This window comes from Anolis sagrei, chromosome 5 (genome assembly GCF_037176765.1).
Source record: "Anolis sagrei isolate rAnoSag1 chromosome 5, rAnoSag1.mat, whole genome shotgun sequence".
Classification (NCBI taxonomy): Eukaryota; Metazoa; Chordata; class Lepidosauria; order Squamata; family Dactyloidae; genus Anolis; species Anolis sagrei.
Genome location: NC_090025.1, coordinates 92,638,617 through 92,655,437, shown reverse-complemented (window position 1 = coordinate 92,655,437; position 16,821 = coordinate 92,638,617). Strand labels below are relative to the sequence as shown.

Here is a 16,821-nt window from a genome sequence, read left to right as displayed (position 1 = left end):
GAGCATTCTGAACTCCACCAGCGATGGATTTGAACCTAATTTGCCACACAGAACTCCCATGGCCAAAGGAAAACACTAGAAACACTAGAAAGGTTTGGTGGGTATTGACCTTGAGTTTGGGAGTTGTAGTTCACCTATATCCAGAGAGTACCGTGGACTCACGCAATGATGGATCTGGACCAAACTTGGAACAAATACTCAATATGCGCAAATGTGAACACTGGTGGAGCCTGGGGAAAACAGACCTCGACTTTTGGGAGTTGTAGTTGCTGGGATGTATAGTTCATTACAATCAAAGAACATTCTGAACTCCACCAACGATAGAATTGGCTCAAATTTCCCACATGGAATCCCCATGACCATCAGAAAATGCTGTGTTTTCTGATGGTCTTTGGTGACCCCTCTGATACCCCTTCGCGACCCCCTCAGGGGTCCCGACCCCCAGGTTGAGAAACACTGCTCTAAAGTCTCTTTTAAGAGGGCAAAGCAATATAGCAGCCAGAGGGCTGTTTTAGAACTATTTATTTTAATCTTTTGGTTACAGCATAGAGTCCATATGCCACTCAGAACTTGACATCATTAGTACCTTTCGGTAAAGCATATATCTTCTGCTTCAAGTGTTCTGTTACAAAAATACATTAAATCAAATATATATGTTCATAATTAGAAATGAGCCAAAAGTGGAATCAACACTAAATTTTGAGTTCTTGATATTATTGTACCTATATTCTGAAGCATCAGTGAGAACCCAAACAATGGAGAAAACTTCCACCTTGAAAAATCTGGGGCATGTGCAGTGGCTTTTCTAGAATAAGTGCAACCGCATTTCAGCATAAAATAACACACTTTCTACAAGAGTTACTTATTTGTAAAGAGAACTTTAAAATAGCTGAATTCAAGAAGCAGGTTCTTCAGAACTTCGATCCATCATTCTTCTTAAGGGGGAAGATCTTGCAACTGTTAATTCACTTACCCATAGGTATATCACATGTGAACCAAAACATAGTCTCAGTTGACCTCCCTGAGATTAGGCAGGCACATAGATACACTTGCAAACTGAAAAACATATGCAATCTTATTTATGAATGCAAATAATGCTGGCAAACACATCCTTCCAAGTATCAAAATGATAGAATTTCCCAGCATTGTTGGTCTTTTAATTATTTCAGCTCAAGCTCTTACAATGTTAGCTTCCTATATTTCAGCCTATGAGAAAGACATCTGATAATCAGCGATTTAAAAAGCCATTCTTCCCCAGCTATATTTCTTTTACATAGAACTAAAACCTGGCAATCCCCATTGAAATCAATAGAAAAGGGAAGTTAAATCCTGACGAATCAAGCTTTCTAGTAGTGAATGGAAATGAACACCTCTGCACAGAAAGTGCAGGTCCCGTTTAAGTGCATCTTGCTTGACACTGATTAGATGATACAGTCCATCACATGTATCTGTAGCGTGTCTATATCCGGAAGAATCATTCCACACTTTGGGCAAGATTGCGCTGGGATGTTCCGCTGCTGCTGCTGCCAATCCTCACCTTCCGTTCCTTCGGGAGGGAAAGGATGCAAAGGAGAGAAAGAGAGATTGATGACTTTTCCCTAATATTTTCACTTTGTATTTTTATTGTACACTTAAAACAATATAGAGGAGACAAACATTCAACATCGACACCGAAATACAACACTGCCTGAGCTCTGCGAGTGCAGCATTTTTCCGAATGAAGCAGAGAGTGTTTGAGAACCGGGACATCCGTAGGGATACCAAGGTTAATGTTTATAAAACTATTGTCCTCCCAACCCTGCTCTATGCCTGCGAAACATAGACTGTCTACAGACATCACATGCAACTGGAACGATTCCATCAGCACTGCCTCCGGAAAATCCTGCAAATCTCTTGGGAAGACAGGCGGACAAACGTCAGCGTGCTGGAAGAGGCAAAGACCACGAGCATTGAAGCGATGGTCCTCCGCCATCAACTCTGCTGGACTGGCCACGTTTTCTGGATGCCCGACCACCGTCTCCCAAAGCAGTTGCTCTACTCCGAACTCAAGAACGGAAAACGGAATGTTGGTGGACAGGAAAAGGAAATTTAAAGATGGGCTCGAAGCCAACCTTAAAAACTCTGGCATAGACACTGAGAACTGGGAAGCCCTGGCCCTTGAGCGCTCTAGCTGGAGGTCAGCAGTGACCAGCAGTGCTGCAGAATCTGAAGTGGCACGAATGGAGGGCGAAAAAGAGAAACGTGCCAAGAGGAAGGCGCGTCAAGTCAACCCCGACCACGACCACCTTCTACCTGGAAACCAATGCCCTCACTGAGAGAGAAGATGCAGATCAAGAATAGGGCTCCACAGTCACCTACGGACCCACCACAACACTGATCCTGGAAGACTATCCTACTCGGCCAACGAGGGATCACCTAAGTGAAGTGCCTCTTATGGTGGTCAGATCAGCTGTCATCAAACAACTGAAATGTTTGTAATGTAAGGGGAGAGTCTCTCATTTGGTATCAGCCATTGATTGAGGTTCTGGGTTTGAGCCTGCCACTTTTGGACCCTCGCTTGCTGGGGTGTTCCAGCGAATGTCTCTGTATATCTTAGAAAACTATTTCTTGATTTAAGTCGTTGATGTGCTGGCTGATAGCCAAACAGAAGATGAGCTGGAGATGTCACTGCCTTGGTCCTTTCCCTATTGGCTGCTACTCCCCGGCGGATGTCAGGTGGTGCAATACCAGCTAGACAGTGTAGTTTCTCCAGTGGTGTCGGTGCAGACACGCCGTGATAATGCGGCATGTCTCATTAAGAGCCACATCTACTGTTTTAGTGTGGTGAGATGTGTTCCACACTGGGCATGCATACTCAGCAGCAGAGTAGTATAGCGCAAGGGCAGATGTCTTCACTGTGTCTGGTTGTGATCCCCAGGTTGTGTCAGTCAGCTTTCGTATGATATTGTTTCTAGCACCCACTTTTTGCTTGATATTCAGGCAGTGCTTCTTGTAGGTCAGAGCACGGTGAAGAGTGACTCCCAGGTATTTGGGTGCGCTGCAATGCTCCAGTGGGATTCCTTCCCAGGTTATCCTCAGAGCTCGGGATGCTTGTCTGTTCTTAAGGTGAAAGGCACATGCCTGTGTTTTAGATGGATTAGGGATCAGCTGGTTTCCCCTGTAGTAGGTGGTAAGGGCACCTAGAGCTTCGGAGAGCTTCTGTTCAACCATCTCAGAGCTCCCTGCTTGAGCGGTAATGGCACGATCATCTGCATAGATGAAACTCTCTGTCCCTTCTGGCAATGGCTGGTCATTTGTGTAGATGTTGAACATGGATGGAGCAAGCACGCTCCCCTGAGGCAGGCCGTTCTTCTGTTTCCGCCATCTACTTCTCTGGCCCTGGAACTCAACAAAAAAGCTCCTGTTTTGTAGCAGATTTCCTATGAGGTGGGTGAGGTGGTAGTCCTTTGTGATATTATACAGTTTTCTCAGGAGGAGGCGGTGGTTCACAGTATCATAGGCTGCTGACAGGTCTATGAAGACAGCTCCTGTGATCTGCTGCCTTTCAAAGCCATCTTCTATGTGCTGAGTCAGGTTCAGCACTTGCGATGTGCAGCTTTTGCCTTTCTTTTTGCCACATAATGAGGAAAGCTTAGAGAAGACAATTATGCAGGGGAAAATGGAAGGAAAAAGGAAGAGGGGATGACCAAGGGCAAGATGGATGTATGGCATCCTTGAATTGACTGGCTTGACCCTGAAGAAGCTGGGGGTGGTGTCGGCTGACAGGGAGCTCTGGCGTGGGCTGGTGCATGAGGCCACGAAGAGTCAGAAACGACTGAATGAATGAACAACAACAAGGGTACCACCAAGGGGACTGAAGTCTAGTTCACCAGTCCTTGGGAGTTCATATGGCTGAATGCTCCAATATCTGAACATTTTCTGCATACAGAAAGTAACTCCCACATGCAGTCCAAGCTGAGACCCTTCAAAATTTCAAATATATGCCTGGATACATGGGGCCCTTTTTGTGTATATATATGTGCAGACATTTTCATACCAGTGTCTTGGAGTTATGTGTGTAGACACAACCAAAACCCAACTTCTGTCAAAAGCTGTGCTCACAAATCCAAATGATAAAAGTTGAACTTTTCGTGAGAACAGAACACGGCACTCTATATAAAGTAAAACATCAGTTTGACGTGTCAATCTTACCTCCTTGAGAAAAGTGAGATAAATGATCCTGACCTGATGGTAGTCTTGTTCCATGACGGGATTGCATTTCTGCTAGTGAATTCCTGGAAAGAAAAAAGAGAGAATGAGCGTATTATCTACTTCTCATTTCTCATCAACAGAACCGAATACGGAGAGGAGAATTGCTCCCTAAAGGGTGGGAAACATGGCTACCTTGCCCCCTTTTTCTCCACTAGACGGGATTGTAGCACCGGGATTGTGCTGAGTGTCAGCTGCATTAAGATCACTCTGACCAAAAGGTCATGAGTTCGAAGCCAGCCCAGGTTGGAGTGGGTTTCCAACCAATTGTGTGTAGCCTGTTGTCGACCTTTGCAACCAAAAGAGAGTTGCATCTGTCAAGTAGGAAAATTAGGTACCACTTTAAAGTGTGGGGAGGCTAAATTAACTGATTTATGAGGCCATAAAGAAGACTGCAGTAAAGCATTCCAGCGGGGAAGCATGCGGGGAATGCGGAAGTGCTTCATCAGTGTCGCAGATGGACGATGAAAGCGACAGCTCCCCTGGTGGCCAGAAAAAAGAAAGAAAGTTAAATAGCCTCTGTGTATGTCTGTATATGTTTGTATGTCAAAAATTGGCATTGAATGTTTGCCATATATGTGTACACTGTAATCCGCCCTGAGTCCCCTGCGGGGTGAGAAGGGCGGAATCTAAAAGCTGTAAATAAATAAATAAATAAATAATACTGGAAAACCTCTCTTGATCCACTTCTTACCTGCCGAGACCTTCATGTTGCTGCTTCTCTGTTAGCAAGTATGTCAACTGCACAGCTAACTGCTCCTTTTCCTCGTGAATTTTCTCTCGTGCGGCTCTTTCGGCATGGAAATCAGAGCAGTACACTTCCATCTGATCAGGGAACAAAACAGGAATAGTAATGGTGGGCAAAGGTGAGGAGTCCAGGGGCCGTTTTTCTTCCCCACAATCTTCCAGGACAGACTGTTAAAAACAGGCATCCTCAAACTGTGGCCCTCCAGCTGCTTGGGCCTTCAGCTCCCAGAATTCCTGATCATCAAGTTTTCAGATGACACCAAATTGGGAGGGATAGCCAATACTCCAGAAGACAGGAGCAGGATTCTTAACAGATTAGAGAGATGGGCCGAAACTAACAAAATGAAGTTCAACAGTGACAAATGCAAGATACTCCACTTAGGCAGAAAAAATGAAATGCAAAGATACAGAATGGGGGACGCGTGTGAAAAAGATCTTGGAGCCCTCGTGGACAACAAGTTAAACATGAGCCAACAATGTGATGCGGGAGCAAAAAAAGCCAAAGGGATTTTGGCCTGCATCAATAGAAGTATAGTTCCTAGATCCAAGGAACCTTCTATTCCGCCTTGGTTAGACCACACCAGTTCTGGGCACCACAAGTGAAGAGAGATATTGACAAGCTGGAATGTGTCCAGAAGAGGGCGACTAAAACGATCAAGGGTCTGGAGAACAAGCCCTATGAGGTGTGGCTTAAAGAGCTGGGCATGTTTAGCCTGAAGAATTGAAGGCTGAGGAGACATGATAGCCATGTATAAATAAGTGAGAGGAAGACATAGGGAGGAGAGAGCGAACTTGTTTTCTGCTGCTCTGGAGACTAGGACGCAATGGAAGAATGGCTTCAAACTACAGGAAAGGAGATTCCATCTGAACATTAGGAAGAACTTCCTGACTGTGAGAGCTGTTCAGCCGTGGAACTCTCTGCCCCGGAGTGTGGTGTAGTCTCCTTCTTTTGAAGCTTTTAAACAGAGTCTGGATGGCCATCTATTGGGGGTGCTTTGAATGCAGTTTTGCTGTTTCTGGGCAAGGGGTTGGGTTGGATGGCCCATGAGGTCTATTCCAACTCTATGATTCTATCGTGACAATTGGATAAGCTTGTTAGGGCTTCTGGGAGTTAGAGGCCCAAAGAGCTGAAGGGCCACAGTTTGAGGATACCTGGTTAAAAATGTCAAACACATCTAACTGTCAGAATTCCACTTCTGTTCTGAAAAACAGTTTTTTTAAAAGATCTCAAATGGTGCAACGGGAGTCTCTGTAACCCATATAAAACATGAAACATGAATTGTGACACTGGATGGTTCCAGCAGAACCTCTTAACCCTTTCTGAGCCAGAAAAAGGCTGGTCCAAAGGAATTTGGGGAGGGTTCCAAACAAGGAAGGAAGGAAGGAATGTAATTTCAAAGGTTTACCAGCTTCACTTGTATGCCGAGTACATCATGCGATGTGCAGGGCTGGCGGAATGCAAGGCTGGGGTGAAAATTGCTGGAAGAAACATTATCAACTTTAGATATGCAGATGATACTTTGATGGCCGAAAGCGAGGAGGAGCTGAGAAACTTCTAATCAAGGTGAAAGAAGAAAGCGCAAAAGCTGGGTTGCAGCTAAACATAAAAAAAACCAAGACTGTGGCAACAAGAATGATTGACAACTGGGAAATAGAGGAAGAAAACGTGGAGGCAGTGACAAACTTTGTACTTCTAGGTGCAAAGATTACTGCAGACGCAGACTGCAGCGTGGAAATCAGGAGATGCTTACTTCTTGGGAGGAGAGCAATGTCCAATCTTGATAAAACAGTGAAGAGTAGTGACATCACACTGGCAACAAAGATCCGCATAGTTAAAGCAATGGTATTGGCCCTAGTCACCTACGGATGTGAGAGCTGGACCTTAGGGAAGGTTGAGCGAAGGAAGAGAGATGCTTTTGAACTGTGGTGCTGGAGGAAAGTTCTGAGAGTGCCTTGGACTGCAAGAAGATCCAACCAGTCCATACTTCAGGAAACAAAGCCTGGCTGCTCACTGAAGGGAAGGATAGTAGAGGCAAAGATGAAGTACTTTGGCCACTTCACGAGAAGAAAGGAAAGCTTGGAGAAAACAATTATGCTGGGGAAAATGGAAGGAAAAAGGAAGAAGGGCTGACCAAGGGCAAGATGGATGGATGGCACCCTTGAAGTGACTGGATTGACTTTTAAGGAGCTGGGGGTGGTGACGACCGACAGGGAGCTCTGGCGTGGACTGGTCCATGAAGTCACGAAGAGTCGGAAACGACTGAACGAATGAACAAAAAAACCCGCTTTATAGTATAACAAAGAGATGGGGAATGTACAGCCCTGCAAACGTTGTGTGGTGACACTTCCTATCACCCTGCACCACTGAAGATGCTGATATGAGCCTGCAAGCCTTTGCCAGCCCTTTCCCTGAATTTGTATTAATCTCTTTCGACAGGTATCTGTACCTGAGCTCGGAGGACAGCCACGGTCTCAATTTCTTCTTCCTGCTTGGCGATGGTTTGCTTCATTTCATCTATTTGTGACTGCTTAGCAGCCAGTGCTTTCTCCGCTAGGTCCAGCTTGTGGATTAGTTCGTCTGCAACCGTTTTATCTACACTTTCAGCCTGCAGTAGTTTGAGCCACAGAAACAATGTGCAAAAAGAAACACGCTTAGAAGTCTTATGGCCTAACAGCTCAAGCTTATTAAATCAGCTTGTTTCTGAAATTAATTTGCACTTATTAATCAGTTCATAAATATATTATCTAGGCAACACACAAAGGTAAAGTATTGTCGAAGGCTTTCACGGCCGGAATCACTGGGTTGTTGTAGGTTTTTTTGGGCTATATGGCCATGGTCTAGAGGCATTCTTTCCTGACGTTTCGCCTGCATCTATGGCACGCATCCTCACTACCTCTGAGGATGCTTGCCATAGATGCAGCCGAAACGTCAGGAGAGAATGCCTCTAGAACATGGCCATATAGCCCGAAAAAACCCACAACAACCCAAAGGTAAAGTATATGAAATGGCAATAATGACACCAATAACATCCTAAATGTTTTTCCCCAAATTATCAGCATTTTAAATCTAAGAATCATTTTACACTAAAATCATTTCACGATTTAAAAGCCACCCAACTATCAGCGACTTAATCTACAGGAGCAAAAGTGACTCTCTCATTTTCCTTACATCCAGCTCTGTGTTACAATGGACATTCCAAACTCACAGGCCCCAGACCACCAATTTATGCCAACCATAGGTTGTCACATTCCATATTATTACATAGCGGCAATGATTACATGAATATATTGAAGGAGGTGCATTCTTGTCACTCCATTTATTCATATGGTGCATGAGCATCCACATTTTAAATATCTGCATGGGGACCCAGAAATGAACGCCTGTGAGTACGGTGGGCCCACAGTACTTGGCTTGGATATAATAATAATAATAATAATAATAATAATAATAATAATAATAATTTTTTGTCGTGTCAGAAATCGTTTCTGGTGTGAGAGAATTGATCGTCTGCAAGGACGTTGCCTAGGGGACGCCCAGATGATTTTGATCTTTTTATCATCCTTGTGGGAGGCTTCTCTCATGTTCCCACATGAGGAGCTAGAGCTGATAGAGGAAGCTCATCCACCTCTCCCCGGATTCGAACCTGCGACCTGTCAGTCTCCAGTCTTGCTGGCACAGGGGTTTAACCCACTGCACCACCGGGGGCTCAATAATAATAATAATAATAATAATAATAATAATAATAATAATAATCACCATCATCTTTATTTCTACCCCGCCACCATCTCCCCAATGGGGACTCGGAGCGGCTTACATGGGGCCAAGTCTGGACAACATAATACAGCAACAAAATCGAAGCATATACAACAGACAACAACAACAATATCAAAATGACATTAAAATAATAATAAAATAATAGTAATAATAGAATAAAATAAAAATAAAAAATAAAATAAAAATTCCAATAGACACAATCACAATAGAGATGACAATGGGCAGGCCACATATTCCGGATAAAAGACAATTAACAGACTACGATGAGATAAAATAGGAGCAGGATGTTTAAATGGAACTCGTAGAACACACAAAACTCAAGGTCAATGGCCACCAAACCCTTCCAGTATTTTCTGTTGATCATGGGAGTTATGTGTGCCAAATTTGATTCAATTCAATCATTGGTGGAATTCAGAATGCTTCTTGATTGTAGGTGAACTATAAATCCCTTCAACTACAATTCCCAAATGACAATCAACCCCCCCCAACCCCCCCCCCCCCCCCACCAGTATTCAAATTTGAGCATATTGAGTATCTGTGCCAAATTTGGTCCAGTGAATGAAACTATATCCTGCATATTGGATATTTACATTACGATTCATAACGGTAGCAAAATTACAGTTATGAAGTAGCAACGAAAATAATGTTATGGTTGGGGGTCAACACAACACAAGGAACTGTATTAAGGGGTCGCGGCATCAGTAAGGTTGAGAACCACTGAGTTATATCAATATTTCTACATTTGTAAGGATTTATGCATTGCATACTTTCAGAATGTGTAATTCAGCTGTACAAAATCACAAAGCATTCGGTCTTAAACTTTTACGGCAGACCGTAAAAGTATGTATTTTGTGTTTTCCCATTCCCCTCGAGCAAGGCTTACCTCTTTGATTTTTAATTCTTCCACTGTTTGCCTTGCATCAGTCAGTTCAGGTAGGAGCTTGCTGTATGTATCCTGCAGCTTGTTGTACTTGGCTCTGTTGGAAGTCAAGAAAGATAAGGTATGAACAGCTCTTCTTTTATGAGGACCTCACTTTCAGGCTCATCTACTTGTTAATTTACAATGAATTTACAATTTTTCATGGCTTGATGAAAATAAATCCAAGAGCAACACAGAAAAACTGTGTAGATGTAGGGCTGTTTCAGAACTGTTTGATAATTTGCTCTCCAACAAACCAGAGTTTGGAGATGCACAAACACCCATATCAAAATCTCAGACAAGTGCCAAATTTTATCCTTGAATGCATAACTATGAAAATGTAATATGAGGCACAAGAGACAGAAGATGATGCAAACTGAATCTCTTTTTTAAAAAGTTGAAATACATAGAATCATAGAATCAAAGAGTTGGAAGAGACCTCATGGGCCATCCAGTCCAACCCCCTGCCAAGAAGCAGGAATATTGCATTCAAATCACCCCTGACAAATGGCCATCCAGCCTCTGCTTAAAAGCTTCCAAAGAAGGAGCCTCCACCACACTCCGGGGCAGAGAGTTCCACTGCTGAACGGCTCTCACAGTCAGGAAGTTCTTCCTAATGTTCAGATGGAATCTCCTCTCTTGTAGTTTGAAGCCATTGTTCCGCGTCCTAGTCTCCAAGGAAGCAGAAAACAAGCTTGCTCCCTCCTCCCTGTGGCTTCCTCTCACATACTTATACATGGCTATCATATCTCCTCTCAGCCTTCTCTTCTTCAGGCTAAACATGCCCAGTTCCCTAAGCCGCTCCTCATAGGGCTTGTTCTCCAGACCCTTGATCATTTTAGTCGCCCTCCTCTGGACACATTCCAGCTTGTCAATATCTCTCTTGAATTGTGGTGCCCAGAATTGGACACAATATTCCAGATGTGGTCTAACCAAAGCAGAATAGAGGGATAGCATTACTTCCTTAGATCTAGACACTATGCTCCTATTGATGCAGGCCAAAATCCCATTGGCTTTTTTTGCCGCCACATCACATTGTTGGCTCATGTTTAACTTGTTGTCCATGAGGACTCCAAGATCTTTTTCACACGTACTGCTCTCGAGCCAGGCGTCCCTCATTCTGTATCTTTGCATTTCATTTTTTCTGCCAAAGTGGAGTATCTTGCATTTGTCACTGTTGAACTTCATTTTGTTAGTTTTGGCCCATCTCTCTAATCTGTCAAGATCGTTTTGAATTCTGCTCCTGTCCTCTGGACTATTGGCTATCCCTCCCAATTTGGTGTCGTCTGCAAACTTGATGATCCTGCCTTCTAGCCCTTCATCTAAGTCATTAATAAAGATGTTGAACAGGACCGGGCCCAGGACGGAACCCTGCGGCACTCCACTCGTCACTTCTTTCCAAGAAGTGACGTGAATCAGACAAGGGGACACAGGTGGTTCAGACCCTTGAAGTAAACACTGAATGCAACATAGGAAATAAAGAGCCCAAGAAAGACACCACAATGTCTTCAAAGAAGAATGAGAAAGATCCTATTCTTGCATGACTACCATAGGACTTTGCAAAAACAGATGTTAAAAAAAGGAGAATGCCTAAAGGCTATGGGTAACCGAACTAAAAACTTTGGAATCAATTGGAAGAGAGAAGAAAAAAATGGCTGAATATGAGATCAGTGTTCTGGTACAGCTGTACCAGGAGCTCCTACTTTATTTGCTTTGCATTAAATGTTTGCTTGCAGTCCAAGGTTTCAGGGACTCTGCAGACAGGTGGCTTCCTTTGGTTGCAGTCGTAGGGCAAGTCACCTGTCCATCATCGTTAAGTTTGGTTCTGCCCCTTGCTCAGGGCAATTGGGAAGGGAAGGGAGCCATTTTTTAGTTAGTCTCAGCAAGGAAAGCTAATGTACAGGACGTGTGCAAGCTTCCCTGTACAAAAGCTTCAACCCTTCAGACTTTCCGGGGGAAAACAGTCTTAAGAGTCTCCAAAGAATTTTCAGGAAAACAGCCCTAAAGACCAAAGAATTCCAGCTGGAGAACATCTAAGCCTTTACTGGTAGGTCTACTCGGCGTTCGAGAAGCAGTTCGACCCAGTAGCGGAGCCCACATCAGTAAGGGTTAGATTACAGTCAGCCTGGGAGAAGTTAAAAAGGGGATTTTCCTTTAAAGAAGAAGTTATTGAAGACAGTTGCCTGTCCTTCATGGGCAAGTTTAGGAATTCACCAGTTGCCTAAAAGCTTGGAATCATTTGCTTAACTTTACTGAAGACAAGAGAATTTCCTGTTTGATTGTTCATTAATAAAAGACTTTGTTGTACTTCGCAAGCCATCTAAAGACTATTTGTGGTGAAAACCTCTGAGAGCTTCTCTTTAGACCCCCTGGCTTCCCGCTGAGCAAAGGTTGCACATCGTGTTCTAAAGGGAATTCTTCACAGACCCAGCGCGCGACAGAACAATCAGGAAGAATTAGATTTTAATACTTGTTGATTTAAAACATGATTATTGTGTGTGTGTGTATAAATAAAAATAAAAATGTAATGTTCATTTGTGGGATTAACAGAACTCAAAAAACACTGGACAAATTGACACAAAATTTGGACACAATACACCTAACAGTTCAACGAGTGTCCATCACCCATAAACACACGTGCGCGCACACACACACACAACCCCAGCGGAAGACTTAAAACCCCCCAAAATACACCATATATACATATACACTCATATACATATGCCAGATGTTCAAGCTGGGTTTAGAAAAGGCAGAGGAACGAGAGACCAGATTGCCAATATCCGCTGGATAATGGAGAAAGCCAGGGAGTTTCAGAAAAACATCTATTTCTGCTTCATTGACTATTCTAAAGCCTTTGACTGTGTGGATCATAATAAATTGTGGCAAGTTCTTGGTGGGATGGGCATCCCAAGCCACCTTGTCTCTCTCCTGAGGAATCTGTACAAGGGCCAAGTAGCAACAGTCAGAACTGACCGCGGAACAACAGACTGGTTCAAGATTGGGAAAGGCGTCCGGCAAGGCTGCATACTCTCACCCAACCTTTTTAACTTGTATGCAGAACACATCATGCGATGTGCGGGGCTTGATGAATGCAAAGCTGGGGTGAAAATTGCTGGAAGAAACATTAACAACCTCAGATATGCAGATGACACCACTCTGATGGCTGAAAGTGAGGAGGAGCTGAGGAGCCTTCTAATCAAGGTGAAAGAAGAAAGTGCAAAAGCCGGATTGCAGCTAAACGTCAAAAAAACCAAGATTATGGCAACAAGAATGATTGACAACTGGAAAATAGAGGGAGAAACCGTGGAGGCCGTGACAGACTTTGTATTTCTAGGTGCAAAGATTACTGCAGATGCAGACTGTAGCCAGGAAATCAGAAGACGCTTACTTCTTGGGAGGAGAGCAATGTCCAGTCTCGACAAAATAGTAAAGAGTAGAGACATCAGACTGGCAACAAAGATCCGCCTAGTCAAAGCCATGGTATTCCCTGTAGTCACCTACGGATGTGAGAGCTGGACCTTAGGAAGGCTGAGCGAAGGAAGATCGATGCTTTTGAACTGTGGTGCTGGAGGAAAGTTCTGAGAGTGCCTTGGACTGCGAGAAGATCCAACCAGTCCATCCTCCAGGAAATAAAGCCCGACTGCTCACTGGAGGGAAAGATACTAGAGACAAAATTGAAATACTTTGGCCACATCATGAGGAGACAGGAAAGCCTAGAGAAGACAATTATGCTGGGGAAAGTGGAAGGAAAAAGGAAGAGGGGCCGACCAAGGGCAAGATGGATGGATGGCGTCCTTGAGGTGACCGGACTGACCTTGAGGGAGCTGGGGGTGGTGACGGCCGACAGGGAGCTCTGGCGTGGACTGGTCCATGAGGTCACGAAGAGTCGGAGACGACTGAACGAATGAACAACAACAAACATATGCACATGCACACATTCATACACACACACATATATATATGCACAAACACACACAAATACACACAGGCCTGTAGCGAGGAGGTGGTTTTAGGGGTTCAACCCCCCCCCCCCCGAAATGTTTCAGATTTTTTTAAAAAACCTGGTTTACTCATGAATTTTAACTGGTTAACCAAATCCCCATGCGAAGTCTATGAGATGCAAAAAAATTAAGAGTTCCTCCAGAACTGCAAGCACTATCTCAGGCAAATATTGACAATTTATTCACACTGTCATTACTTGCAGCAATAGCTGATGTAGTGAAGCAACCAAGTTGGGTGTGTGTGTGTTGAATGCTCTAATTAAGGAGGCCAGACTTGGTGGAGGTGGTTGACAGGGGCGGAGCTGCAGGCTATTGAAGGTTGTTCTGTCCCCTGCTGTGCTCTTTGCTTCAGTGTGATCTAGGAGGCAGGTTTCAACCCCTGCCTGCTGAAATTTTCAACCCTCCCCGAAATTTTCAACCCTCCCCCCCCAAATTTTCAACCCTCCCAGAATTTTTTTTCTAGCTACGGCCCTGAATACACATATACACACACACACACACACATATATATATACATATACACATGCACACATACATATATACATACACTCATATACATATGCACATGCACACATTCATACACACATGTATATATATGCACAAACACACACAAATATACATATATACACACATACATATACACACATATATACATATACACATGCACATATACATATATACATACACTCATATACATATGCACATGCACACATTCATACACACGCATATATATGCACAAACACACAAATATACACAAATACACACATATACATACACGTACATATACACATGCACACACATATACATATCCACATACATACATATATACAGACAAATATGCATATAGATGAGCACACACATATACACAATGGTCTGGAATGACCAGGGTGGGACAAAGGACTCTTGTCTGCTGGAGCAAGGTGTGAATGTTTCAACTGACCACCTTGATTAGCATATAATGGCCTGACAGTGCCTGGAGCAAACTTTTGTTGAGAGGTGATTAGATGTCCCAGATTGTTTCCTCTCTGTTGTTTTGCTGTTGTAATTTTAGACAACCACCATGTCAGACTATACAGAGAAGCCATTGAAAGCCACAAGCATGTGGACAATTTCGACAATTTTGTTTTCTCTTTGTTGTTGTGCTGTAGCAATTTTAGAGTTTTAAAATACTGGTAGCCAGATTTTGTTCATTTTCATGGTTTCCTCTTTTCTATTGAAATTGTCCACATGCTTCTCTGTGTAGTCTGACATGGTGGTTGTGAGAGTGGTGACAAAGACACACCAAGGACATCTAATCACCTCTCAACAAAAGTTTGCTCCAGGCACTGTCAGGCCATTATATGCTAATCAAGGTGGTCAGTTGAAACATTCACGCCTAGCTCCAGCAGACAAGAGTCCTTTGTCTCACCCTGATCATTCCATAGATATATAAACCTTTCTTCCTAGTTCCAACAAACCTCACTACCTCTGAGGATGCTTGCCATAGATGCAGGCGAAACGTCAGGAGAGAATGCCTCTAGACCATGGCCATATAAGCCCGAAAAAACCTACAACAACCCAGTGATTCCGGCCATGAAAGCCTTCGACAATACAGTATACAGATCTTTCTTGAAGCAAGAATGATCACGTTAAGGAGATTTCAGGTGGCTAAGTTAATCTGCATTAAGAGCATTCCCTGATTTAGAAGACATTGGATTCCGGCCAGAATCTTCTTTGGAAATTCTTTATCTAGTTGTTCATTAGTGACACACAAAAGGAAATAAGAGAAAATGCCAGAGTATGCAATGTTCAACGGGCCGCACTCACTTCTCGTCGCTTGTTTTGGCCTGCTCCAACCTGATCTCCGACTGCATGCTCTCCACCTGAAGTTCCAGCTTCTTAATAGTGTATAACAGCTGCTGCTTCTCATCCTGGTCTCCAGCATTTGCACTCTTCTGATGCTCAAGAGCCTGACATCTGCCCAACAAAGGAAACAGAAGGCATATGTATCTCTGAAGGTTGATGATAAAATTAAGTTCTTGTGGGTTTTTTCGGGCTATAGGGCCATGTTCTAGAGGCATTTCTCCTGACGTTTCGCCTGCATCGATGGCAAGCATCCTCAGAGGTAGTGAGGTCTGTTGGAAATAGGACAATGGGTTTATATATCTGTGGAATGGCTGGGGTGGGGCAAAGAGCTCTTCTCTGCTAGAGCTAGGTGTGAATGTTTCAGCCGACCACCTTCATTAGCATTTGAAGGCCTGCCTGAGCCTGGGGGAATCTTTCGTTGAGAGGTGTTAAGATGTGCCTGGTTGTTTCCTCTCTGCTGTTTTGCTGTTGTAATTTTAGAGTTTTTTAATACTGGTAGCCAGATTTTGTTCATTTTCATGGTCTCTTCCTTTCAATGGCTTCACAGACTACACAGAGAAGCCATTGAAATCCACAAGCATGTGGACAATTTCAACAGAAAGGAAGAGACCATGAAAATGAACAAAATCTGGCTACCAGCATTAAAAAACTCTAAAATTATAACAGCAAAACAGCAGAGAGGAAACAACCAGGAACATCTTAACACCTCTCAACAAAAGGTTTTCCCAGGCTCAGGCAGGCCTTCAAATGCTAATGAAGGTGGTCAGCTGAAACATTCACACCTAGCTCTAGCAGAGAAGAGCTCTTTGCCCCACCCCAGCCATTCCACAGATATATAAACCCATTGTCCTATTTCCAACAGACCTCACTACCTCTGAGGATGCTTGCCATAGATGCAGGCGAAACGTCAGGAGAAATGCCTCTAGAACATGGCCCTATAGCCCGAAAAAACCCACAAGAACCAAGTGATTCCAGCCATGAAAGCCTTCGACAATACATTGATGATTAGCCCAGCAAGACTTACACCAGCTAATTTACCCTTTCTCCAAAATCTGGAGATTTTTTTTGGAAGAGAGCCTTTTTTAAAAAAAGATCTGAATGGCACTGAAGAGGAGTTTTTCCTCTTTATGGTACAGTACAAATCTGATTTTGGGAAGGTTGGGGTGGGCACAAACTTTTAAATCTCTCTCCAATTTGTGCTCAGTTTGTTCTGTCCTGATTCAGATGAAAAACTACTTCATTCAAGCAGTATCCTTTGTTCTCCTTCTCCAGTATCGTACTCC

The 16,821-nt window shown here is 43.6% G+C and overlaps 1 protein-coding gene across 3 annotated transcripts in view; it reads right to left on the bottom strand.

Moving 5' to 3' along the window:
• Positions 1–507: 507 nt before the first annotated feature.
• Positions 508–16,821, bottom strand: part of OPTN (optineurin) — a 33,434-nt gene continuing 17,120 nt past the window's right edge. For 2 of the 3 annotated variants that reach the window (XM_067468885.1, XM_067468886.1), the window contains exons 9-14: positions 15,500–15,649; positions 9,654–9,747; positions 7,443–7,601; positions 4,943–5,073; positions 4,192–4,274; positions 508–1,546 (exon numbers count right to left, since the gene is read on the bottom strand). In XM_067468885.1, coding sequence (XP_067324986.1) covers positions 1,422–1,546; positions 4,192–4,274; positions 4,943–5,073; positions 7,443–7,601; positions 9,654–9,747; positions 15,500–15,649 — 742 coding nt within the window. In that variant the 3' untranslated portion in view covers positions 508–1,421. The remainder of the gene's footprint in view (positions 1,547–4,191; positions 4,275–4,942; positions 5,074–7,442; positions 7,602–9,653; positions 9,748–15,499; positions 15,650–16,821) is intronic. The other variant, XM_067468887.1, reaches the window with a different exon arrangement.